Raw genomic sequence first — 25,364 nt, 5'->3', positions numbered from 1 at the left:
AGGTCTAAATGTATCGAGTGGTGTGATGTGTGACGCTCCATGATCTCCTTTCCCAGAATGCCAGAAAGCACTACAGATACTAAATATTTTCAATATAATTAACTTTTATTTTGCAAAAAACAGCTTTTAAGAACTTTTATAAGAGCTCTTCTTAATTATTTCATTATAAAAACTAATAAAATTGTACATTTATAAATCAATATGCTATGTTAGTATTGCTATATTAAATGTGTACAACTGTTTTTGTAATAAATGTTTTGTTTGGTTTTTTTTGTAATGTGAATCCGGGAAGAGTAGCCATTGTCATGGCAACAGCTAATGGAGATACCAAAGAAAATTGAAAAAAGAAATAATAAAAATTTCAACAGACTTAATTGTATAGAATCATGCTTTGTGTTTTATGAGTAGAAATAGTTGTAAAAGTCCTTTAAGAGACATTTGCAGATTTCTATGGAAGACCAAAGCTGACAGAATTAAAAATAAAAGCAGAAATACATCTCTGGAAAAAATGAAGAGCCCACTGCACTGAATCCCATTGAAATCCTCCTGGGTATTCCATCAAATGGAACTTTTCCTGAGTTAAAACATTAGTGTTGTTGTTTCTAAATGAATATGAACCTGTTTTATTTTCATTATTTGAAGTCTGAAAACACCACGTCTTTTTGTTATTTTCACCATTTCTCATTTTTTGTAAATAAAAACTAAATTTTTGCTTGGAATTTCAGACATTTTGTCAGTAATTCATAGAGTAAAAGAACAATATTAATTTTACTCAAACATTTACCTATAAAGAGTAAAATCAGAGAATCTGATCATTTTAAGTGGTCTCTTCATTTTTTCCAGAGCTGTATAAATATGTTGTTTCTCCTTGCACATGCATTTTTGATAAGAAATTTATATATTTTATTTAGTTTCAAGTAAAAATATGTTGAAGTAGTTCTACTTTTACTTGAGTACAAGTTTTGTTTTTTGTGATAAAATATAGTTACTAAATATGTCTAAACAATTCAGTCCCAGATATAATGAGTTGGAAAAATGACTCAGTTCTGCGTTTACTGCGGATTAACTCAACAGACTACGTTGCATAATGGTATTAGTACAATAATAATAAGCTGTATTTATTAACAACAGCCACTAGATGGAGCCATATTAAAATGTTTCTGAAACGCCATTGCGTTTGAACAATAAATCTTTTTCTATTCGGGCAGCAAATGTATCACATATATTGACTATTAAATATGATTACATGTTTATTTAAGGAAGGCCGTGGAGCATTACCAGAAGATTTAAGAGGCAACGCTTCAGTTGGACTTCAAAATCAATATCCAGTTACATCTTGCAGAGACAGAACCAGCGGCCTCTCTCCGGGCTTTATCGCATTATGTCATTTAAATCCCGGTCCAATCAGGCGGTGCTGAGTAAACTCATCCCTGCGTCAGCTGCACACACACATTCACACTCATGCAGCAAAAACACAAGCATCTATTTTCTCCTGCTGATGTCGCAGTGTTTGTTACAGTCAGCACCTCCTGAGTGAGAATAATCAGATGCACTGCAAAACATTTAGGTGGCTTAACTTAGAAATGAAAGTCCATATGGTGCCTTGAAAATGCAATTTAAGTCCACAAGAAAATTGTTTTGGTTTTTAAAATTCATAAAGTTGATTTAACAACAAGACAAGTTGTCTAAACATTGTTTTTTTAAGTTCATTAATCTTGAATTGCAAGTTTTAACTTAATACTGCAATTTAATATGCAACAATATGCAAGAAAAAAACTGCCATCTATAAGTTAAAGAGCCACATTTCTATATGATTTTCACATTATCAAGTTAAAATAAGCATTTATTTTACTTTAGAATCATTTAAACTCTTGTTTTTCTGTGCAAAAACAATTAGTGTGATCAGGACTTTGAAATAAACATTTTCCTTAATATAACACAAGACTCAGATCAATGTAACGCACTTCCATCTCAGGATACAGAAACATGCCGCTAAGCATTCTGGGAAATAGCTCCCACTCCTGTCTTTTCTTCTTTCAGTTGTTTTAAGTGCTAACCTAAAAACTCTAGTTTACTCAACTCTTGGAGGTTTGACAAAATTACTAAAAAGTAACACAACTGACTAAGTTTATCTTTCACAAACTCACATTTAGATTCAAAATCCAAAACTCACTAAATTTATTTGACTTAAAGAGTTGAAGATTGTAGACTTTACTAAATGTGGCTCAAATGTTTTACAGTGTATCTGTGGTGAGACAGGAAGTCTGGAACAGCTTCAGATTTAGGGCTTTAAAATGCTAGAGGTGGGCAGAATACCCAAATATTGTTCACAAGTTAGAGTAAAAAAGTATTTGGTGAAAAGTCTATTCAAGTACAAAAATTAATTACAGATTTTGATTCCAAATTAACTTGAGTAGATTTTAACTGCCTAAAAGGAAAAAAAAAAACTCTAAAGATTTTTTGTGATTTACAAAAATTCAACATAAATGGCCACAACAGTTTTTATTCATTTGAAGCTGATTAAAGTAAAATTGAAGGTTTGGCCACAATTAGCATCGGAACTTGAATATCATCCCAACTGTAAAGTACAAGAATGGCAGCATCATTTTTCATAAAGCCTAATAAATGTAACGCTTTAGGATGAATCACCAGAGACAAAATTAAACCCTATAATAACTAAATTCTGAAAAAGCTACTGGGATCCATTCTGGATCATCTATTCAAAGAAGCAGAGTGTGCAGTAAAGAATCAATAGCAGCACATTATAAATCTCACGTATAAGATATTGAAGTTTGTTTCAAGGTTTTAAATAGAGATTGATCTTTTAAGGTCATAAAAGCTGAATCTTCTTGTGTCGTTTATTTCGATTTCCTGTGAAGCACTTCAAAACAATCTGAAAGATCAGTAACACAGGAAATATGCAAGCAGCCTGCTCTGGTTCTGCAGGATGAACTTCCTGTCTGCTGGGTTCACTGACTGCAGGCTGAACTTGAATCACTCACACCACACTGCAAACACATCCATTACTGCACTGCAAAACACCAAAACCAAAGTATTTTTGGTATAGTTTCTCATAAAAATATCTTAGTATACTTAAAATAAGATAAAACTAACTTATAACTAACTTTTCAACAAGTTATAGGAGCTTGTTTAAGTTAATAATTGCTTAATGTTGATGAAAAAGTTCTATTTTCCATGGCGGAAGTGATATTTTATAACAAGACATTTTGTCTACATTATAAGTGAAATAATCTGCCAGTGGAACCAGTACTTTTTCATCAATGTTAAGGGATTATTTACTTAGAAGAAACTCCTCTATCCTGCTAAAAAGTTACTTATGATTTAGTTTTGTATTATTTCAAGTGTGCTGATAATTGCACTAGAAACCTGGAACCAAAGAAATGTAAAATATTACCAAGTACCTTCAGTCTATATGCTGCAAAAACACCAAAAGTATTTTTGGTCTAATTTCAAGTGCAAATATCTTAATACACTTGAAATAAAACAGAACTAACTTAATTCACTTTTTGTTAAGATATGGGAACTTCTTTTAAGTTGATAATTCCTTAATATTGATTTAAAAAAATATTAAGGAATTATTTAATTAAAACAAGTTTCTTACTTGTTGTTAGTTACTAGTTTTGTCTTATTTCAAGTGTACTTGGTAAAACTTTGTGTTTTTGCAGTGTAATGATTAATTGTCCTAAAATGTGCAAACCCACACAAAGTCGGATCATCACTCCTAAGATCTGATTAAACTGTATGATGTTTATTTATTCAGTTAAAGCTGAGTTGAACCTGTTCTAACCTACTTTCATCAGTTAAAGCTTATTTTAATTATTATTTAAGCAGTTTGAAAAGGATTTGCATTGGAAATGTTTTTGGAAATGTTTGAACAAATCAGGTAAACTAAATTTGAATTTGTACCTCCGCAACCAGGATCCTTTCATTTCATTCTTTAAAATGAATGACTATATGTCTTTGTTTGAGTGTAATGTTTGATGGATCGTTCTCAGATTGAAATCTGCACCTGTTCAGGCCTGTAGGTCACTAAAACAAGACCAAGCCCGCCCTGCTGCGAGGAACTAAAAATGGAAGGGAAACTGATCTCTCTCTTTGCCTGTCCTTCACACTACTTTCATTGGAACAGGACAGACCCTGGCAGTCAGAAAGGAGTGGCGGTTAATATGATCTTCCACTTATTTCTTTTGTTTTGTGCTTTGTTGGATGGTGGTAAAATAATTCAGTTTGAAAGATTTGCTCTCCACTAGCAAATAGATTGTTAAAATGTGTCAAGTGGTTAAAAAATTAATCCGTTTCCAAATGGAAGAACGTATTTCCATAACAGTTTTGTTAAATTTGGCTTGTCATTTACACTTTCTGATTTATTTCGACCACGAGATGGTGCTAGACTAATTAAAAATCGTGTTTAATGTGAATAGTTCAAGTAGCTCTACTCTCTGGAGGCCTCGTTTCACACAGCTTACGAAACAGTTTTCCAACATTCACAGGAACAGGTCTGATTTCAGACCAGATTTCATTAGAACCAACACGTCATCTGTTTAAAATGAAACTCAAAACGAGCGGATAGCCCATCAATTCAAACCGGAAACGGGATCTACATGCATTCACCAGCGTTAGGCTTTAAAAATATTACTAATTTTTGTTTTTTTTTAAAGGCCCAGTAAGAAACAAGAAACATTTACAGCTCAATTAAAAATGTTCAGATCAGGTTTAGTAGAAGTTTATATTACTCTTCAAACCTTTAAAACACAAAGTGTCCGCTCCTTAACAGTTCGCCGGAGAACAACTTGGGTCAAAGTGATGATAGTCGCTGAGGGAGGAGTTTTCTGTTTAAATAAAGTGCAAAGCTTTTGCGTTTGGACGGGTATAAACAATGAAAGAATGGTCGACCTATCAGAGAAACATAATCTGGAAGGAGAAATTTATGTTCAGACGTCTAACGTCTGAACACGAATCAAGAATCAACACGAACAGTTGATCTTTAATCAACTAGAAACTGATGTTGCGAGTTAACTGAGTTTTTGATCTATGTTTTTGTATCTGTCCCTATCAAATAAACATTAAAATAAAGAAATAAATTTGCCTCATAAAATGAGGCACAAAAAATGGCGGTAGCACTTGGCAAACACCATGAACGGCACTCTCGAAACTAAGGATGTGTTACGCAGGTCTTAAATTATGCTGACCCAGCGTCAGGTTGTAAACGGCTTAATTTTATAAAATATTTTATGTCCGTTGTAATTCACTAGTTTTTATTAGATTAGTTACATGTCTTGTTAATTTAAATAAATCTGGGTTAATTTCTGTTTTATTTTGAAAGGAGGTTGTATTTTCGCTCTGCCTCCGCCATTACGGTTGACTTGACTCAGCAGATGAATTAACAGTAAAAACACGGAGCCCAGCTGAGCAGCAACAATGCGGTGTGAGAAACTCCCACAACCCGGTGGGCTGGGGCTCTCTCTGTGTGTCTGTTGGTCGCTGTCACCGGCGTGGAAGTTTCTGTGGCTCTAGCTCGACTGTACGCGTCGTGGGCTGAACTTTCTTTAACAGCTGGACGCTGCCCATGCGGAGAGAGATCTGATCCGGGAGAAGAGGCGTTTTCCCTGCTTTCTTCGACGGTAAATCAAACCCTGCTGGGGGCGGACTGTTTTTGAGTCAGCCGAACCGTGGAGCGGAAAACAATGAGACACCTGTCATGATCGACTTGGTGGAAAGTTGGGAGCGACGGCGCATTAAAGGGATATCCCGCAAAAAGTGATGTCTTTGCAGCGGAGTTCAATCTATCTGTGATTTATTGCTGCAAACCTACTGATACCGACATGTGTGAGGTGGCCATGGAGGAGCAGGGCAGCGAGATCACGGACATAGAGCGGTGCTCCTCCCGGGAGGAGAACAGGGTCATAGTGGAGACCGACCCCCGCCGGCTGAACCCCCCACTCAGCGTGGTGTGGACAACCATGCTCTACTGCGCAGAGTTCATCACCGCCTGCATCCTCTGCAAAAGTTACCACAAGTCCAACGATGTGATCTGGATGAGCTTCACCATCGTCTTCATGCTGGTTCCCGCTGTGCTCATCCAGCTGACCCTGACCTTCATCCACAGAGACCTGGGTCGGGACCGGCCGCTGGTTCTGTTCCTGCACCTGCTGCAGCTTGGACCAGTCATCAGGTGGGAAACAGGGCGGTTCATCAAAACACTGAACATGATGCATCTGCTGGTTGTTCTGGGTTTTAAACTTTTACAATAACAAACTTGCATTAGTCGCCCAGACCCACTAATCTGTTACTAATTTATTCTGACAATAATCTATTGATCTGATGAAAAATTGGTTTATTCTGCAGATTTGAATCACTGAATCAAGTAAACAAATGAGCATAAAAAAATCAAATTCAAAAATACTGCATTGATTCTCAAAGTATTTCAGCTTTTCCGATGTCAATCAGCTGCTTCCTGTTGTAAACCACCCTGTTTCTATGGTTACACTTCATACCAAAACAGCAAAATATGAAAAATGTTGACAAAATTCTGTCCAACTACACAGAATCTAAAATAAGAAGGAACGGTTTCCAACAAAAGTAATATTTCCCCCAGAAAGGCAGGAATAAAATTTTGAAAAAGAAAAAAAAATCTCAATGAAAGTATAGATATACTCCAATGTGCTCCCACTCTGAACGGCGTAATTCTAGAATAATGCAAACATTGAACATGTATCTGCTGGTTATCCTGGGGTTTTTTTTACTTTTCGAACAACAAACTTGCATTAGTCCCCCAGAGAGTCACTAATCTGATTTCAGAAAGTTTGAGGAACAACATTGAAACATAAAACAGCCAAACCAGACTTTAAAATAACAGGAATTTACTCTTCCAAAGCCCCTTAAAGTGTGTGTACAATGTATATGAATGTGGGACTGCAACCAACAACTTTCCTGACAACTAATCAATTAATTGGATTTAAGAAAAACGGGCACATTCTGCAAATTTTTCCTTCAACCCTTAAGCCTTTGTATACAAGATTAGAATTGTATTAAGATACAAATAAACAAATAATAATTAATATTCAAACTTTGAACATGAACCTGCTGGTTAATTGTTTATTTTTTTTACTTTTTGAACAACAAATGTACTTAGTCACCCAAAGAGTCACTTATCTTATGTCTATGTCACTATATGATATTTCAAACTTCCTACAGCTCAGGAAATTTGAAATATAACCAAAATAAAACAAATATAAAATAATAGAGAGTAGGGCTGCAACTAACAGTTATTTTAGTAATCGACTATTCTGATGATTAATCAATTAATCAGATAAAAAAAATTGTCACAAGCCCTTTTATGGAATGGTAGAAATATATTTAAGTATGCAGCTGAACATATAATCAAAGGACCTTTTTGTGTCTGTATTCTCCAGTTAACAATTAATCAACTACTAAATTTGTTGATTATTTCAATCAATTCATTATGATTAACTCAATTAGTCGTTTTATAAAACAATTAATTGTTTCATAAATGATTAAAAATGTTAAATGTTTTTTTTTTTCAAAACAACCAGAAAAAGATTACAAATAATTTGTGAACAGATCATAATAACCACAGATCATAATAACCACATTATGAATCAAATAAACAGAAAACAGGAATGACGTGTTCACTGGATGGTTTAACCTCAAACCAAATCTGTGCTGGTTTCCTGATTAGATGAGCAGCTGGGGACTTTTACACTGATTGGCCTCGCTTTGTTTTATTGATTTGAAGTTTTCATTATGATTGGATGTTTCCAAAAATTATTTGCAAAGAAACTCTAAAAGTATTTGCCAGGATCCATGTAAAGCATCTGGTAAAAGTATTTGCATTTCAACACATTGCACAAATCTCAATGTGCTTTTATTTCTTTTTTTTAAATTAGATGTAGGCGACAGAAAAGCACAGATTAGTGCCTAAATATTAAGTGAAAAATAATGAAAGCCATAGCTTGAATTTGCTGACGAGACAAATTTTTGTCATTCACTCCAAGAAAATGTCAATAAAAAACCCATAGAAAGTAATATCTTCAGTTTGCCGTAGATGGTGTAGAGCAAGGGTCTCAAACTCCAGTCCTCGAGGGCCGCAGTTCTGCAACTTTTAGATGTGCCTCTGCTGCACCACCTGAACAGAATAATTAGGTCATTAACAAGACTCTGGAGAACTGATCTACACAAGGAGGAGGTAATAAAGCCATTTTATTCCAGCGTTTTGTACTTGTGGCACATCTAAAAACTGCAGGACAGCGACCCTTGAGGCCTGGAGTTTGAGACCCCTGGTGTAGAGGATACAGCAAATGTGTGGAAAAATGTGCCATATTAAAGCATATTTATAAATGTGTTAAAAGGCCTAGTCAAAGCTCAGGTCTAAATTCAGTTCACTTAAAAATACTTTTTCTCTCAAAGATAAATTTATTGTCATAACCCATTCATGTATCTTTAAGAGTTGTTGTGGATTGTGATACTGTGATCTCCAGTAGCAGTCAAGCTTGCAACGTATCTGAAGAAGCCTCTGACCCAAGCCTCTGACCCAAGCAGAGCTTCAACATGTTTGGTCTGCTGGTTTGACCTCTGTATGCGCTGTACAATGGCTGTTGGAAAAGCCAAGAGTTTTGTTGTTGACTTAAAATTAAGAAATCCCTTTCTGCATTTTTGTTGGTTGTGCAGGAGGCTCTAATTATGCTTCTCAAAGATGTACGGTTGTATAACTGTGCATCTGTTTGCAGCCATTTTCTCGTGTGAGTGTAAATGTTGAGTTTGTGGTGTGGCCAGCAGCTGCTTATCTTGATTTAAAGTGGCAAGAGGCCCTAAAAACAGAACTGAGCAGAGTAAAATCTCATTATCTAAGAATAAATTTGTGAAAAAAATGTAAATAACATGATTTGTACTGCTCTGTTCTAGGAAGCACAATAGATCACCTTTAAAAATTGGTTTAATGAGTCAAAATGTAGCTCATGCTTTTAAATTTCCAGACTACTTATACTGCTGCTAGTAATTTTAGTAGCATTGCTACATTTCCTACAATAAATTGAGAGTTTGAGGGAGCGTCCTGTTGTCCTCACTGGACAGCTTCCACTTTCCATTAGCGTATCATGGAGGTTAATGGGAGACGAGTGGATGTAGAGAACATTACGGCGCGGCAGGGTCATCTTAAAGACCTGACAGGATGCTGCTGAAGTTTTGTTTTTTAATGATCCATCATCATAATAACTTCCTCTGAGCCATTGTTCCTGCAGCAGATAACAAACCAGATGGGCTGTAGCAGCTCTGAAAACAAACCTACAACAACACCAAGAATCCTGAATTAACAAAATTATGGGGTTAATAGCTCATAATGGTCTGAATTAAAGGCTGTGCAGCCTCTTTTTTGACCTACATAGCTCCTCTGTCCCAGTAAGCTGTCCTTCATGTGTACAACCCACATATTTCTGTCCAGAGGTGCCCAAACGTTTGGGAATTAGGGCCTAAACTGTCACGTTGAGAGAATTCAAAGGCTCAATATTAGAACTATAAAGATGCATTTCTTGAGACATTTATTTCTTTTATTTCTTCAGTAATATTCTAAATAAACTAGAGATGAAAAATATATTGGCTCCAACATCGGTATCGGCTGATAAATAAGAACAACACATTTATTTTCATCTGTTTGTGCTTGTGGAGGTGAGTGACCAAACAAAAGGGCCTCAAATGGCCCCCGAGCCACACTTTGGACACCCCTGATGTAGACAGCTGTCTGGATCGGGTTAGCTGTATGTCGGTACTAATGTTACACGATTTAAGGTTTTATTGAACAACGTTCTCTGGAGTAATAAACATAAGGCCAAAATGATTAATCGTGATTAATCAATTATTGAAATGATTGTTAAGCTTGTTACAGTAAGCAATAAATCAATTAACTGCATGATCAATTAAAATCAGATCAATAATTTCCAATTGCATGATGTCTTTCTGTCAGTCTTCATTCATCTAAACTTTTTTAAGGATAATTTTGTTTACACAGACTTCAGTGTCCATTTTGTTTGTTGTTTCTGTTTTTTGTATTTGTTTTAAATATTTAAACTATTTTCCAGTAACGGACTTAAATATTAGTTAGAAAGTTTATTGATCTTTGAGATGATCCAGTTACATTATTATGCCATTACTATTCCATTACTTGGCATTGGTCTCAAAACAACATTATAATTGTTTATCACAATAACTTCTGGGATAATTTATCGACCAGCAGAATTTGTTATTATGACAAGCCTAATAATCGTCAACAGATTTGGTAAAGTGGAGGATAAAAACTCTAAAACAGGCCATTTGCTGAAAGAACAACTCACTCAGAGCAGTAATTAGGCCAAAACGATTCAACAAATAGGAATGTTTTGAATTTAAGATGAAAAACCTTCTTTGTAAATATTTTCCACCTGGAACTCCTCAAGTGGCAAAGTTTTGGTTGGTTCAAATTCTGTAAAAAATTGTTGCCTGCCTTAATTGGACAATAAAATGAATGTGTTGTTAAATGAAGCAGAAAAGCCATCAACAGCTTTTCACATGTTGATGTAAAAGATTTTCCACCAGTGGTTAATCGTACTGCATTTCAGTCAATAACATGTTTATTTTTCCCTATTTAATTAGGAAATGTATTTGTTTATTTGGATCTAATGCATTTCTAATATTGTATACAAAGGCCTAATTGTCTAAATAATAAACCTGGTGAATGTGTCAATGTTTTGGTCCGATTAATCATCAGAATAATTTATAGAATACTCGATTACTGAAGTAATCGTTAGCTGTTGGCATAAATAAATAATTTTTTCACTGTAAGCATTTCATTGTTCGCTCATTTTTAGTTTATATAAGGATGTTTTATATTAAACATATTGTCTTTCGAGACTTTTATGCTCACAGTTTTGGTTCCTGTGAGCTTTAGATCTGAATTGTGGCTGAAAACGGGAAAACGTTTCTTCTCTTCGGTCTGTTTTCTGTTTGCTGGTTTTGATCCGGTTCCAGTGAAGTCTCAGCTGTTTGACACATGGCCTCGTATTTCATTCTATTGCTGCCTGTCATGACATGAAAAGCTTCACATTTTTCACATTTTGTGACGTTACAGTTACAAACATCGATGTATTTTGTTTGGATTTTGTGACATAGACGGACTGAAAGTCTTTCTGATCAAACATCTTAAAATTTAATTGTTTGTTCAGATTACATTTTGCAGTCCAAACCCGTTTTGTAATACCATTTCTTCCTCTTTGCAATCTGTCAAATTAATCCCTTTTCCTTGTTGTACTTCCTTGAACTTTAACATCTAGCAGTGACAAGTGGATTGTTTTGCATCTTCTACACTTTTAGTTTCTAGTGCAATTATCTTAGCACACTTGAAATAAGACAAATCTAACTATTGGAGGTTGTTTTAAAGTAACTATTCATTGATATTGGTTAAGAAGTTAAGAGTCAAGATGTTGCCATTAATGTGTAGAAAAATGTCTTTGTTACAAGTGGAATAAAATGCTGGTGGATCTGGTACTTTTTAAATTCAATATTAAGGAATTGCTGACTTAAAAAATAAAATTACATGTTGCTAACTTAGTTTTGTCTTATTTCAAGTGTACTAAAATACTTTCACTTGAAACGACTTCAAAAGCAGAAAATAATACCAAGTATTTTAGCCTAGTTTTTAGTGCAAAGATGTTAGTACACTCGAAATAAGACAAACAAGACATTCTTCTCTTGTTATCATGATCTGCCAGTGGAAATATTACATTTCCATAAATACTAGGGAATTATTTACTTAAAACAAGCTCCTGTAGTTTGCTGAAAGGTTTCTTGTAAATTAGTTTTGTTTTATTTTAGTTGCAGTAAGATGTTTGCTCTAGAAGCTAGAGAAGTACTTGGTAAGATCTGTTGTTTTTTGTTTTGTTGTATGAGCTGCGTGCGCTCTGACTTTGGATGAAACTTTCCGGTTCATCCACTTTTGGGAACATCCTCCACTGTTACTAATAATTTCATACCTGGGGAATTTCTTTCTCGTGGCATCCAGATGTTTTGAAAGTAACCTTTTTAAACTGTACCAAACCAAAAATGTAGAAACAGTCGCTCTTCTGCGATAAGATCTAGTTGCTTTCTCTGTATGCCCACTTGCATGAAACTTTCAGATCAGCAAACTGCCACAGCTTCTGCTTTTTCAGGCTTTACACTTGCTGCTGATCAGCTAACTTGGTGCTTTCATGTCAGAAACATGGCAGCTGCTTACACTCTGAATTTCTGTGTATGTATCAGTAGTAAAGGGCGGTTTTTCCTGACATTGTATTCCTGTTTTTATTTTTCAGTTTGGAGTGGATCACGGGTTGTCATTTGTCTGAGGTTGTGTTTGCGTAATGTTATGATACGGTAATGTCCACATGATTTTCATGCTGAGTCATGATTTAGAGTGAGTTGGTCACCAAGATCAAGATTTCTGTCAAACCACTGCTGCAGGTTAAAGTCCGAAAAGTCCTCCTGTATGGAGCAAAGAGTAACACAGAGGTGCCCCTCCCACACATGTTGCTGTGCTGCCACACCTGTCCCTCGGTTACAAAAGAATTTGGCCTTTTGAAAAGAGAGGATGATGGTATGGAAGCTAAAGCAGTGGCTTCTAGCTAAGATTGACTTGTTTTACTTTAAAAATGTTTGAAATTCTGCATAATGCAGTGATGTGTGTGAAATGAATGTTGCATCTTTATCTTTTTTTCCACATAAAATCTAAAAAAGTACTGTATTTTCTAGAATATATTCACACTTTTTTCATTGTTCTGCTTGACATTTCACCGGATCATGTAATTAGCATGATCCCACTCATGATTAATAATTTCATAAATGAACATTACTTGTTTTATGTGTTTTTAAACAGGAAAGTCCAGGTCAGATATTTAAAACAGAAAACAACTCAGTAATTGTCTATTGGCTGATATTAACTTTACTATTAACAAACTGTGAAATTTTCACACATTGGGGTATTTTTTTTTAATTTCATTGTATATGGGCAAAATAAAATGATTTGGGTCACATTCACCTGTTGTGTGAACTTAACGATCTGCTAGCGTTGCATTTTGTCAACACGCAGCAAATCAAACTGAGCTCCTCCAAAATGATCATAAACGTCTTGGCTGATTCTCTCATTAAACTTCACAAGGTTTATTTAGCTGTATCAGAATACACAGGACTGAAAGCTTTTAAAAACAAAATCGAAGTGATTAGATCATGTTAGCGTTTTCTTGTTTGCTCGTTTATCAAATTGCATCTGGTATTTTTGCATGCAAAACAGTTTGTTTTTTTTTTACCATTTATGTTTTGCTTCATGACAGGACAGTTATGTAATCGAAGTGGCGCAACCTGTTTCTGCAGCTGGATGACTCACATAGGAAGAAAATCTGCTCCACTTTCTGAACTTTGATACAGTGAATTTACGGTGCTGTTGGGCGTAATCGTTTTTACGAGGCAAAGAGTTCAACCTGCGAGCTGAATTTACGCTTCAATGTAAGATGCATTTTTATTTTTAAAGAGCTTTGCTTTGCTCTGTTACTGATCTGAGCTTTGAAAGGGAGAAATGTGAGTTTGGACTTTGTGAAAACAAGCAGAAATATTTCCTGACTCTTATATTTTTGATTGATATCCATTTGAGGGAAAACGTGGGCTGCAGGCTTACGGTTCCCACTGGAGTCAGGCCAGAGACGGTTCGGCCCAAAGTTCACAGTCATTCATTAACACTTTGGAGATAAAGCTGCATGGACCTCCTGACGGCTGCGGTGTTTAGCATGCGTGGCTGCAGCATCTGCAGCGTTTAGCATGCGTGGCTGCAGCATCTGCAGCGTTTAGCATGCGTGGCTGCAGCATCGGTAGCGTTTAGCATGCGTGGCTGCAGCATCTGCAGCGTTTAGCATGCGTGGCTGCAGCATCTGCAGCGTTTAGCATGCGTGGCTGCAGCATCTGCAGCGTTTAGCATGCGTGGCTGCAGCATCTGCAGCGTTTAGCATGCGTGGCTGCAGCATCGGTAGCGTTTAGCATGCGTGGCTGCAGCATCTGCAGCGTTTAGCATGCGTGGCTGCGGCGGCGGCAGCGTTTAGCATGCGTGGCTGCAGCATCTGCAGCGCTTAGCATGCGTGGCTGCAGCATCTGCAGCGTTTAGCATGCGTGGCTGCGGCGGCGGCAGCTGAATGTTTATTGATTATTAAAATATCTAGAGCTGCAAGTGATGAGGATTTATCAGGATTCAAATTGTTCACCCTGCACCAGATTAGCAGAAATTAACCTCTTTGTGTTTACATTGATTATTGATCAGATTAAAACTTGATACAAACAGAATAAAATCAGGCTGAAGGTTGATCTTTCATCCATTCATCCATCCACCCACTGATCCATCCATTTTATCATCCATCTATCCGACCTACTATACAATCATATCCTGTCCTTTCAATTTTTAATTTTTGTAAATTTTTAAAGTCCTTGACTCTTAAATTCACACTTTATTATTTCTGTAGGATTTATTCTTGATAAGTGAACGTCTAATGAAAATATGAGTCTGGAAGAATGTGTGTGTCTAAAATCCAGCGCAGGTGCATCTGCTGGGTGTTCACACTTCTTCTCTTTCCTCTTTTCATGAGCGCTTTGTCCTTGGCAGCGATTTTAAAACCGCTCCAACACAAAGCAGCTTTCCGTCTGTGTCGCTCTGCTCTGTTTGAGCACAGCTTTAGCACTTTCAGTTCGGAAAACCCGTGTTAAGATGCGCTGCGATCTGCCCCTTCTGCTCGATTAACATCGCCTCTGCTGCGGTCGGGGCCCTGATGGGAGGCTTCCTGTGTGACTCTGGGATGTTGCAACTCCTGACTGCTTGTGGCTGTGCAGACAAACACACCTTATCTGCTATGAAACAAGGAGTTTCAGCTCATAATGTTTACAGATAGTAACTGGATACAGCTATACATTGGGCAGCATAAGCCTTGGGGGAACCAAGATGGCAGCCAATGGGAATTTAAATAAACGACTTTATTGTTGCTGTTGATCTGAAATCGGAGCTTGTGGGTGGGTAAATCCTGCTCTGACTTGTTCCTTTTTTCTTTTTTTTTTTTTGAGTAAATTACATCTAGAGACATAATTACACAGTGAGCTCAAGCTAGTCTCAGCATGCACAGTTTGTCATCTGTGTCAGTGAGCCTGATTGCGAAATCTGAGGAGAAACAGAAACGGGATGATCGCGCTGCAAAAACACAAAACGTATTTTTGGAGCTTGTTTCTACTGAAAATCACTTAGCACAATAGAAATAAGACAAATATAATTTACAAGAACCTTTACAGAAAAAATTAGGAGCTTGTCTTAAGTTAATTCCTTAATATTGAAGAAAATGTAGCTGGAACAAGAAATGTCTCTCCATATTAGAAGTTCAAATCTACAACCTGAGCTTTAAGGCCATACTATAATAAATTAAAAAAAATTAAATTACATAAATAACATAGTGTCACGAGAATAAAGTCATAATATTTTGAGAATAAACTCATAGGAGAATAAAGTCATATTGCCAGAATTAAAAAATTAAAACTAATACCAGGATAAAACCATAATATCAGAATAAAGTCAGAATAACATCCCAATAGCAAAACTTCAAGAATAAAGTTGTACGAAAATAAAATAGCCGTAATATGAGAATAAAGTTAGATTTTGAGAATAAAGTAAAAATTTTATGACTGTTCTCACATTAATTATTTATTTTTTCCCATTATGTGACTTTATTATTCTAATTTTATTATTTTATTTTCTTAACTCGTCCTTAATATTCTGTTCTAAACTCCCTTGTCTTGTTCCAATCTACTTCACTTATTTCCAGAACTTTTTAAAATAATATTAAGTAATTATTTACTTGTAACAATATTCTATATTTTGCTGAAAAGTTACATGTAAGTTAGTTTTGTCTTATTTCAGATGCACTGAGATATTTACACTAAACATAGACTGAAATCCTTGGTAATGTTTAGTGTTTTTGCAGTTTAGAGCTGCTGAAATAAAACTTCTGTTTCCTTTAACATTGGAGGACATTTGTTGTGTTTGAGCTTCTTCTTCTTCTTTGGTCTGTTTCAGTCACAGATGGGAACAGACTGCATGTGAAAAGTTGCAAATGAAGAGCAGCGGCCCACGTTTCTGTTTATAAATCGATTTAGCAGCGCTTTTAAAATCAGCACATGTATTCTGACTAATCCACTCGTCTGTCGTGGCGTTGCCTTCGCTGCGTTGCGTTGCCTTCGCTGCGTTGCCTTTGCTGCGTTGCGTTGCCTTTGCTGCGTTGCGTTGCCTTTGCTGCGTTGCGTTGCTGCGTTGCGTTGCTGCATTGCGTTGCCTTTGCTGTGTTGCCTTCGCTGCGTGGCGTTGCCTTCGCTGCGTTGCGTTGCCTTTGCTGCGTTGCCTTTGCTGCGTTGCGTTGCCTTTGCTGCGTTGCGTTGCCTTTGCTGTGTTGCCTTCGCTGCGTTGCTTTCGCTGCGCTGCGTTGCCTGCGCTGCGTTGCCTGCGCTGCGTTGCCTGCGCTGCAGGTTTCTGCTCACAGAATCTAAAAATGGACGGCCTGCTGGATTTCTGGTTTTGGTCCAGTAGAAAATTCTGGAAAACCAAATAAGGAAGGAAAATATTTATAATTCCACATGTCGTCTTTCCTTTCTTTCTTCCTGCCTTCCTCGCGCCCTTCGTTCATTTCTTTATTCCTCTTTTCCTTCCTTCATTCCTTTCTTACTTCTTTCTTTCTCGGTACCATCTTTTCTTTTCTTGCATTCCTTTCATTCTTCCTCTCGTCTCTGTTTTTTTTCCTTCTTTCTTTCCTTTGCTCTTTGTCTTTATCTTATTTTCACTCTCTTTCTTTTTCTCTCATTCTCTTTTTCTTTGGCTCTCTTTCTGTTTCTCTTTCTTTGGCTCCCAGTCTTTCTTTTTCTCGTTCTGTCTTTCTTTTGCTCTTTTTGTCTTTCTTTTTTTCACTCTTTCTTTTGCTCTTTTTACTCCCTAGTTCTTTCTTTCAGTCTTTCTGACATCTTTTTGCTCTTTCACAAATTTTTTCTATCTTGTTCTCTTTTTTCCTATTTTTGCATCTTTCGTTCATAGTTCATAAATAGTTTTGAGAAATTGGTCTCCCCAGCTTGTTTTTTGTCCTTTGTTGGTTGTTGATTCTGTAAAACTCTTGATTGATCTTCCTGCTTGCAGCCGGTTTAGTTTGGTCCATATTTCTGCTTGCAGCCGGTTTAGTTTTGGTTCTGAGCGACTGTAAACTGTGTAAAGATCCTTGCTGAAGCAACAGTGTCTGGCGGTGCATTCCTGCACAGCGATGTGAGATTTAGTGCTGCAGGGAGGATCTGCAGAGGGGCTGAGGTCATGAGCTGAAAACTCAACTCCCAGTCGTTTAAGTTGAAGTTTATTTAACTCACTTTTTCTTTCTGATTTATGTTGTTTTAATGGTTCAGGCTGAAAACTTGCTTCTGACTCGATATGAGGGTTATTGCATTTTTCTTTTTTTTTTAAATCTGTTTTTCTCCTCTTGCACAGGAGCACATATTTGTGTAAAACCTGTTTTTCTGTCGTTATGAGCGACACCCACCCCAGAGACCAAACAGGGAGCATTTACCTTGCAAACGTTAAGGCAGCCACACCCAGACGTTCTCAGTTTGTCCTCCGGCTGCCCTCTGCTGGACCGTTCACTGGAAAAGTTTGGTTTGGCCAAGCTTTACAATGAAACGCCTCTTTGTTATGACAAATGTTTAACTTCATTTCCTGTACGGAAAAATCTGTAGCCACCGTTTATGAGTAACATATGGGTTCTTAAAATAATTGAAAATGTCTTGATTTCAAAGTTTGGAAAGTGCTTTATTTGATATAAAATTCTTAAAACTGGACAGTTTTATAATAAAGGGCAATTTAACTTTTGATTAAAAGCAATATTTGGACAACAATTACAGTTGAAAGCAGATATTTTACAGTTTTCTCTCTGCTTGTAGTTAAATCAGACTAAACTTTTATTATTTTAGATTAACTAGAATTACCTATTTTTTTTAATATTTGCTAAATGCCAGAAAATTTAGTGAGAATTTTCTTTTAGATTTAGATATTTCATTTAATCATTTAATTTGAAGGTTATTTATTTATTTATTTAAGATGATTTGTTTTCATTGTTTCGATGCAGTGAGTATTTTTTATTCCTAGTGACTTAAAGACGTATTGAGCTGTGTAACTTAAAGGTTGGCTTTTGTTTTAGGCGTTATTGAAATTTGTTGTTAAATTTCTGACAAATTATATCACAGTAGTGATTATTTTTTAAAGTAGATCTTTAACTCCATATTAAAAGTTGTTTTTATGTTTTTAAAGTCTAATTTTTACTAGAGAAATTGGATTTTCAGAAAAAAGGCTAAAAAATTTAAGTCAACAAAAGAAATCTTGCTGAACTTTAGTAACTTAATAGGAAGACTGTCAGCTGACAACAAACTGATTCCCATAAAAGACAAATAAAATACTGGAGGAAACAACGTTTCATTTTGGTTAGAATAACCCTTAGCTAAAAACAATAAATTAGCAGAAGTTGAGTAAAAATAGTTGAAATAAAAAGCAGAACTGTGAGCTGATCTACTGGAACAGCTAAAGAGCAAGCTGGTGTTTACCAAATAAGAGAAGTGTACTAATTTTCAGCAAGCTTTAGCAGCTTGTTTTACATAAATAATTGCATAATATAGATTTTGTTCTTTTTAAGTACACATTTCACTGAGGCTTATTCTGCTTTTAGTGTGGGGAAAATATCTTATTCAGCACTTTTTCACTGATATCAAGAAATTATTTACTTAAAACGAGCTCCTGTAGATTCCTGGAAAGTTACTTCTTTTGTCTTATTTCTACCTTACTAAGATATTTGCATTAGAAACTAAACCAAATATACGTGGTGAGATTTTTTTTTTTTTGCTATGAAAAAACTTAACAAAAAAATCAAATATCAATTATTCCTAATTCTCTAATAATTCAACTTCTTAAAAATTCAACAGCTTTGAATTGGCTAACTTCATTTTTATCACATACCTTAAAGACATTGAGCTTTTTATTTTTTTAGATCTTCATGACGTCATCTCGAGTTTGGCTTTAGAAACCGTCCTGTAACTTTTGACATGATGTTGCCCCCTGCTGGTGCTCAAGCGGTACTACACTGTGACCTCCCGATGCTTCTCATTCTTCAGGTGCTTCGAGGCGCTGGTGGTCTACTTCAAGGCAGACCAAAACGAGGAGCCTTACGTCACCCTCTCCAGGAAAACCAACCTGGAGAAGGGCCAAGAGATCGAGCTGGAAATCGGGCAAGCGGAGCGGACGCTGGCCACGCACCGGAACGCCTTCAAACGCACCGCCGTCATCCAGGCCTTCCTGGGCTCCACGCCTCAGCTGACGCTGCAGCTGTACGCCACCATCCAGGAGAAGTACATGCTGTCTGACAGACGTAAGAAATGCTGGTTTATGTCCTTCCTAAGCGATTTCTCTTTTGCAGAAGTTACATTTTGAGTCTTAAATGTGGATTTTGGGGCATTTTTGAGTCTCTGATTTGTATTTTTATATGTTTATTTAAGAATAATAAGTTGATATTAAATACGTTAATCAGAAATCTTAACTTTAATCTCATATTGTACGTAGTTTTCGTTTTTCTCGCGGGACTTTACTGTTACGTAAAACACTTCCACTGTTTGGAAGGCCATATGGGCCATAAAACGCCACTTTTACTAAACTTTCTGGCTAAAACGTCACACAAAAAACGCCAGTTTATGACTTAAGACACCAAAATACTGCAAAAGTACATTGAATTTTATGCAGTTGTAAGACTATCTTGTCAATGACGAAAATGATTAAAGACTGCTTTTCATTCAAAGTGGCGTTCAGTTACTAGAATAAGCGCCGTAATTTTCGCCATTCAGAAGGAAGTTTTACAACTGCATGAAAAACAAGCCTTCGAAGGTATGTTACAGAATCCGAAGTCGGAAAACAGTTTTTTTAAGCCATTTTTAGCCAGATGTGTGGTAAAAGTGTCTGTTTGTGACCACATGGTTATACAAAAAGTTCTTAAAAAGTTTTAAATTTGTGCTGGGAAAACTTGCAGAAACCCTGTAAGTTTATGTCTGGTTTGATTTACATTTGGCTGTAAGACTGATGCTGATATTAGTAAATGTTTTGATTCAATCACAGTTTGTAAATATAAACTTTGTTGCCTGAAACTGAGAGTGAGCTCAGCCTTTTGGGAGAGGCCTCGCTTTGGCCTGCAGGTGGCACCAGAGCAGGAGTTAACATCGATCAGTAGTCATGAAACGCATGAGAATGTTTTGATTCAGTCATCATCAGTGTGAATGCATACAGGAGGGTTGGATGGGTAGTTGGAACCAACCCAACATTCACACCAATAAACACATTTAAACCCTACAGTCAGAACAGGATGAGGTCAGGTGGTTGGCTTCCTGTACTTGGTGCTCCTTGGTGACTAATACCCTGCTGGGAACTGGACACACCTGTGTTTATATGAGACTGATTGAGGTCAACCAGCTTCTGATAAGATCTGAACCAGTTCAGACGGAGCTGGATGCTGCTCCAGTGGAAAGTCAGGGAAAAACGAGTCAATTTCAACCAAAAGACATTTGATCTCAGTGTTTCTGCTGGAAGTGAGGCTGGAAAACCTCACCTGGAAAACCTCACCTGGTTCAGGAATGTTTAAACGTCTGGAAAACTGGAACGCTTTGGGAAAAAGTTTCTGTTTCCAGGCTATTAACCAGTGTCTGTCTTTCCTCTCTTCCATTTGTCCTTCTTTCTTTACTGCATCCATCCATCCATCCATCCATCCATTCATTCATTCATCTCTTCTGTTTTACATATTTAGCTTCATATTTGCTATAATCCGATAATAAAAATTATCTGTAATTTCCCATCAGAAACGTGTGTACGTATGTGTGTGTGTGTGTGTGTGTGCGTGCGTGTGTGAAGGTGTGTGTGTGTGTGTGTGTGTGATACTCCAGGTTATCCCTCTCCGGTTGCGTTAAGCTCTCTCTCCTCTCTGCAGTGGCGTTGATGATCATCACCCTCATCTCCATCACCTACGGCGCTCTGGTCTGCAGCGTCCTCACCATCCAGATCACCTACGACTCCATCAAGGTGCGGCTGCGCTCCACCGCCTACTTGTGCATGGTGGTGTGGCGGGCCCTGGAGATCACCACCCGGGTCACGACCCTGGTCCTGTTCAGCACCGCTCTGACCCACTGGGTCATCCTGGTGGGCGCGCTCAACCTGCTCTTCTTCTTCTTCCTGCCGTGGGTGGAGTTCTGGGCGCGGAAAGGCTCGCTGGCCGAGGGCGTGGAGAATAACCTGTCCAAGCTGGGCACCGTCGTGGTGCTGTGCATGTTCACGCTGCTGTACGCCTGCATCAACGTGTTCTGCTGGTCGGCCGTGGAGCTCGACCTGGCAGACCAGGAGCTCATCAACCGGAAGCAGAGCTGGCGCCGCCTGGCGCTCTACTACTCCGGCCGCTTCCTGGAGAACTTCGTCCTCATCACGCTCTGGTACTTCTTCAAGTCGGACTTCTACGAGTACGTGTGCGCGCCGCTGATGGTGGTGCAGCTGCTGATCGGCTACAGCCTGGCCGTTCTCTTCATGCTGCTCTTCTACCAGTTCTGCCACCCGTGCAGGAGCCTCTTCAAGTTCAACGTCCACGACTGCCTGCACTGCGTGTGCTGCCGGCGCCGGGCGGCGAGCCGGCGGGGCAGCATGCCGCCTTCCTACTCCACCGCTGCCACCATGCTTAAGGAGGAGCCGCCGGAGCTGCTGGAGCTGATGGACCCTCAGAACTGCTTTCCTCCAGATGGCGCCGGGCCGCTGGGCGAGCGGGAATCTTTAGCCTGACAGGAAACGCACCAAAAACAGGAGGAATGCCGGGAAAAACGAGACGCTTAGGCAAATCACCGGGAGCTGGAAAAAGATAAAGTATTTTTGGTCAATTTCTAGTGAAAATAACTTACTACACTTGAAATAAGACAAACCTTACTAACATATAAGGTTAAAGATCAACTTCTTAAAGGTATTTGATAGTTTTCTGATGCCAATTCAAAATTATGTTGCATTTTTTTACATGTTGAATTATTGTTGAAATTCAGCCACGCTTCTTGTAAACAGGTTTGTTCACTGCTAAAACAAAATCATACCAAGTATTTTTGGTCAAGTTTCTAATGCAAATAACTTAGTACACCTGAAATAAGACAAAACTAACTGAAAATAACATTCCAGCAAGATACTGGAGTTTGTTTTATGTAAATAAATCCTTAATATTGATGAAAAAGGTGCTGGTTCCAGTGGCAAAATATTCCACTTAAAACAATTTCTCTGCAACTAAAAGATTTGTTTCTGCCACTGCACTGCAAAAACACAACATCTTACATTTAACTACCATTAAATGTTAGTTCCTAAACTAACATTTAAGAACTCAACCTCTATAAGATAAAGTTTTCTAATGGCAATTCAGAATTATGTTTCATTTTTTAAAGATATTGAATTATGAAAGAATTTGAAATAATTGAACAATATTGAAGTTCAGTCTTGCAAAACCAAAATCATACCAAACATATTTGGTCTATTTTCTAGTGCATATACTGCAGTACACTTGAAATATAACAAAATTAACCAAAACGTAACTTTTCAGCAACACATAGGAACTTGTTTTAAGTGAATCCTGTCCAAACTTGTTGATCATTTTTACTGAGACAAAGTTTGTTTTAGAGTAAAAAGTCACTGGAGATTTCTGAGCCCACAAAATTAAATAAAAACATGGTTGGTCAAAGAAAAACACTTTTCTGTACCAAAAATACATTACTTACGATATAAGACATAAATTTGTGTTTACTTAAACCAACAACTTTTATTTAAGTCAGTAATTCCTTAACGTTGATTTTTTTTTTAAAGTACTGTTTCCAATTTTTTTGACTTTCATATTTCATAATATTTTTCATCAATATTAAGAATTTATTTACTTAAACCAAGCTCCTATTGCTGAAAAGTTACTTCTAATTTAGCTTTATCTTATTTTAAATGTACTAAAGTATTTTCACTGGAGGCTACACTGCAAAAACAGAAAATCTTACCAAGTACTTTTGGTTAAGCTTCTAGTGCAAATATCTTAAATCTCTTGAAATAAGACAAAACTAACTTACAAAAAACTTTTCAGCAAGAAATTAGATTTTTTTTTTTTGTAAATAATTCCTTAATATTGATGATAAAAAGCTAGTTCCGCTGTCAGATTATTTCACTTAGACGTCTTTATCATGTTATCAGTGAAATAATCTGCTTTTCATCAATATTTAAGAAAATATTATCTTAAACAATCTACTAAATCTTGCTAGAAAGTTTCTTGTAATTTAGTTTTATTTTATTTCAGGTGTTATAAGACATTTGCAGTAAAAAAGGAACCAAACGTATTTGGTAAGATTTTGTGTTTTTGCAGTGTATGAACTTTCCTGGATCATGATTACGCCACCAAAGAATGTCGCACTTGGAGATATGCGGCGATGCTCTAAAGCAGATGATGAAAGCGCAGCACTGAGCCAGGTGTGTGTGTGTGTCTGTGCATGTGTGTGTGTGTGTCTGTGCATGTGTGTGTGTGTGTGTGTGTGTGTGTGTGAAGTGGCCGAAACACTGACCCAGGACAGTTTCAGTTTACCTCCTCTCAGGGTTTCAAAGCTGCCCCGTTTGCACACGTTTTGCCTCTGCACTGATCAGACTTGAACGCAGAATGACAGAAAATGTTACAAAGCTTTGACTGGTTTTCTCTCTGTTGCTGTCTGTTCTTCACAGCTCACTGCCTTTAAATGGGGGGAGAAAAAAAACACAAAATGTTTGACACGATGTTCTGCTGAGAAACTTAGAGGATGGTGAATATTTGTGTGTGGCCTTTGAAGCAAAGATGTTATCCAGAATTAACCTAATTATTGTGTAAAATTAAGAGATGGACACTAAATGAGCTTGTAATTATGCTTTGATACTGTGCATGTTTTTATTTTTTAAGTTGTCTAGTTTGTCATTCGGTGCCTTGCCTACTACTACTTGAACATTGAATAAAGTGAAAAAATAAGTTTTTTTCTTACTTCCAGGTGCATTTAACGTAATAAAAACAGCATAATTTTTTTTTATTCTGAAAAGGTATTACAGACATGTAATGTTAGTCGATACAATCCTGTTGGATACTGAAAATCTCCACATGGAGAGAAAGACATAAATGATTGTTGCTACTAATAAATTTTATTTAAACGCACTTTACATTTATAGACATCTCAAAGTGCTACAATAAATCAGTTAAAACAGCATCAAACAAGGGCTATAAAATAGATTTAAACATTAAGCAAATACAAGAAATGCTAAAGAAGTTGATTGTTTTTAAACCTATTTCTAAGCATAGTTACAGAAAGTCAATTGGAAGGAAAAAGTGAACAAAATTTTAAGAGCATTTTTACTACAGAAATGGCAACTTATTTAAAATATGTACATATAATGTACAGTTTATGCACTTTATATTTGGCCAGGGCTCCTTTTTCATTAAATGCTGCAATACTGCAACACACCGGCTTTAAGGAAGCCAGTTTCTTTATTAAGGGTGTCCACACATCCTTAAAAAGTCTTAAATTCATGTGCCTAGAATTATATCCTTTAGATGTCTTAAATTCATTTTTTAAAAAGGAATGTTGGCCTTATATATTTAATCACACGACTTAAATTTTATGGTGGCAGGACTATTTAGCCAAGCCCACTATATTAATAAGCACTTTCAAAACTGCAAAAGTGACCAAAATGCTGAACAGACACCATATAAAACATCACATTAAAAATGTAATGCCCAAGTTTTGTTTATGTAGTGTCTTTCTCTTGGGTTAGTTAGTTAGTTAGTTAGTTAGTTAGTTAGTCAGTCAGTCAGTCAGTCAGTCAGTCAGTCAGTCAGTCAGTCAGTCAGTCAGTCAGTCAAACGTTTGAGTCGCTTCTGCATTGCTTTCTGTTACTCCAGGCGGTTGAGGCTACCGCTAACTAACTGCTAATATAGCTACCCTTGCCAGCCTTAGACATGAATATTCAGATCTGTGTCGCTAGCTAGCAAAGGTATATTAGCAGTTAGCTAACAATGGTTTGTTAGCAGCTACTTCCCAGGAACCATTGTTTCTGATTGCTGCCGTGGAAAAAGAAGTAGGGAGAACTAGCTAGCTAGCAAGTTTTTTGCGTCTATCATTCCGGTAGTTTAAGTACAGATTTATCGCCAGTTGGCTTGACAACGTTCGTCTTCGCCACTGGCTCA

At 37.0% G+C, this 25,364-nt stretch overlaps 1 protein-coding gene across 1 annotated transcript; it reads left to right on the top strand.

The window, feature by feature from the left end:
* The first annotated feature begins 5,211 nt into the window (after positions 1-5,211).
* On the top strand, positions 5,212-24,155 carry xkrx (XK related X-linked). Its single transcript, XM_044127906.1, has 3 exons — positions 5,212-6,193; positions 19,249-19,502; positions 21,102-24,155. The coding sequence occupies exons 1-3, from the start codon at positions 5,844-5,846 to the stop codon at positions 21,935-21,937; spliced, it is 1,440 nt and encodes a 479-aa protein (XP_043983841.1). The 5' UTR covers positions 5,212-5,843; the 3' UTR covers positions 21,938-24,155.
* The last annotated feature ends 1,209 nt before the right edge of the window (positions 24,156-25,364 follow it).

The sequence above is a fragment of the Gambusia affinis genome, linkage group LG09 (assembly GCF_019740435.1).
Source record: "Gambusia affinis linkage group LG09, SWU_Gaff_1.0, whole genome shotgun sequence".
NCBI classification, from domain to species: Eukaryota; Metazoa; Chordata; class Actinopteri; order Cyprinodontiformes; family Poeciliidae; genus Gambusia; species Gambusia affinis.
The sequence above is the reverse complement of the archived record's forward strand: the minus strand, read 5'-3'. Positions and strand labels throughout refer to the sequence as shown.

Coding starts and splice junctions, on each gene's coding strand:
- xkrx (XM_044127906.1), top strand. CDS start 5,844: ATGTGTGAGGTGGCCATGGAGGAGCAGGGCAGCGAGATCACGGACATA. Junction 6,194..19,248: donor CAGCTTGGACCAGTCATCAG/GTGGGAAACAGG, acceptor CTCATTCTTCAG/GTGCTTCGAGGCGCTGGTGG. Junction 19,503..21,101: donor GTACATGCTGTCTGACAGAC/GTAAGAAATGCT, acceptor TCCTCTCTGCAG/TGGCGTTGATGATCATCACC.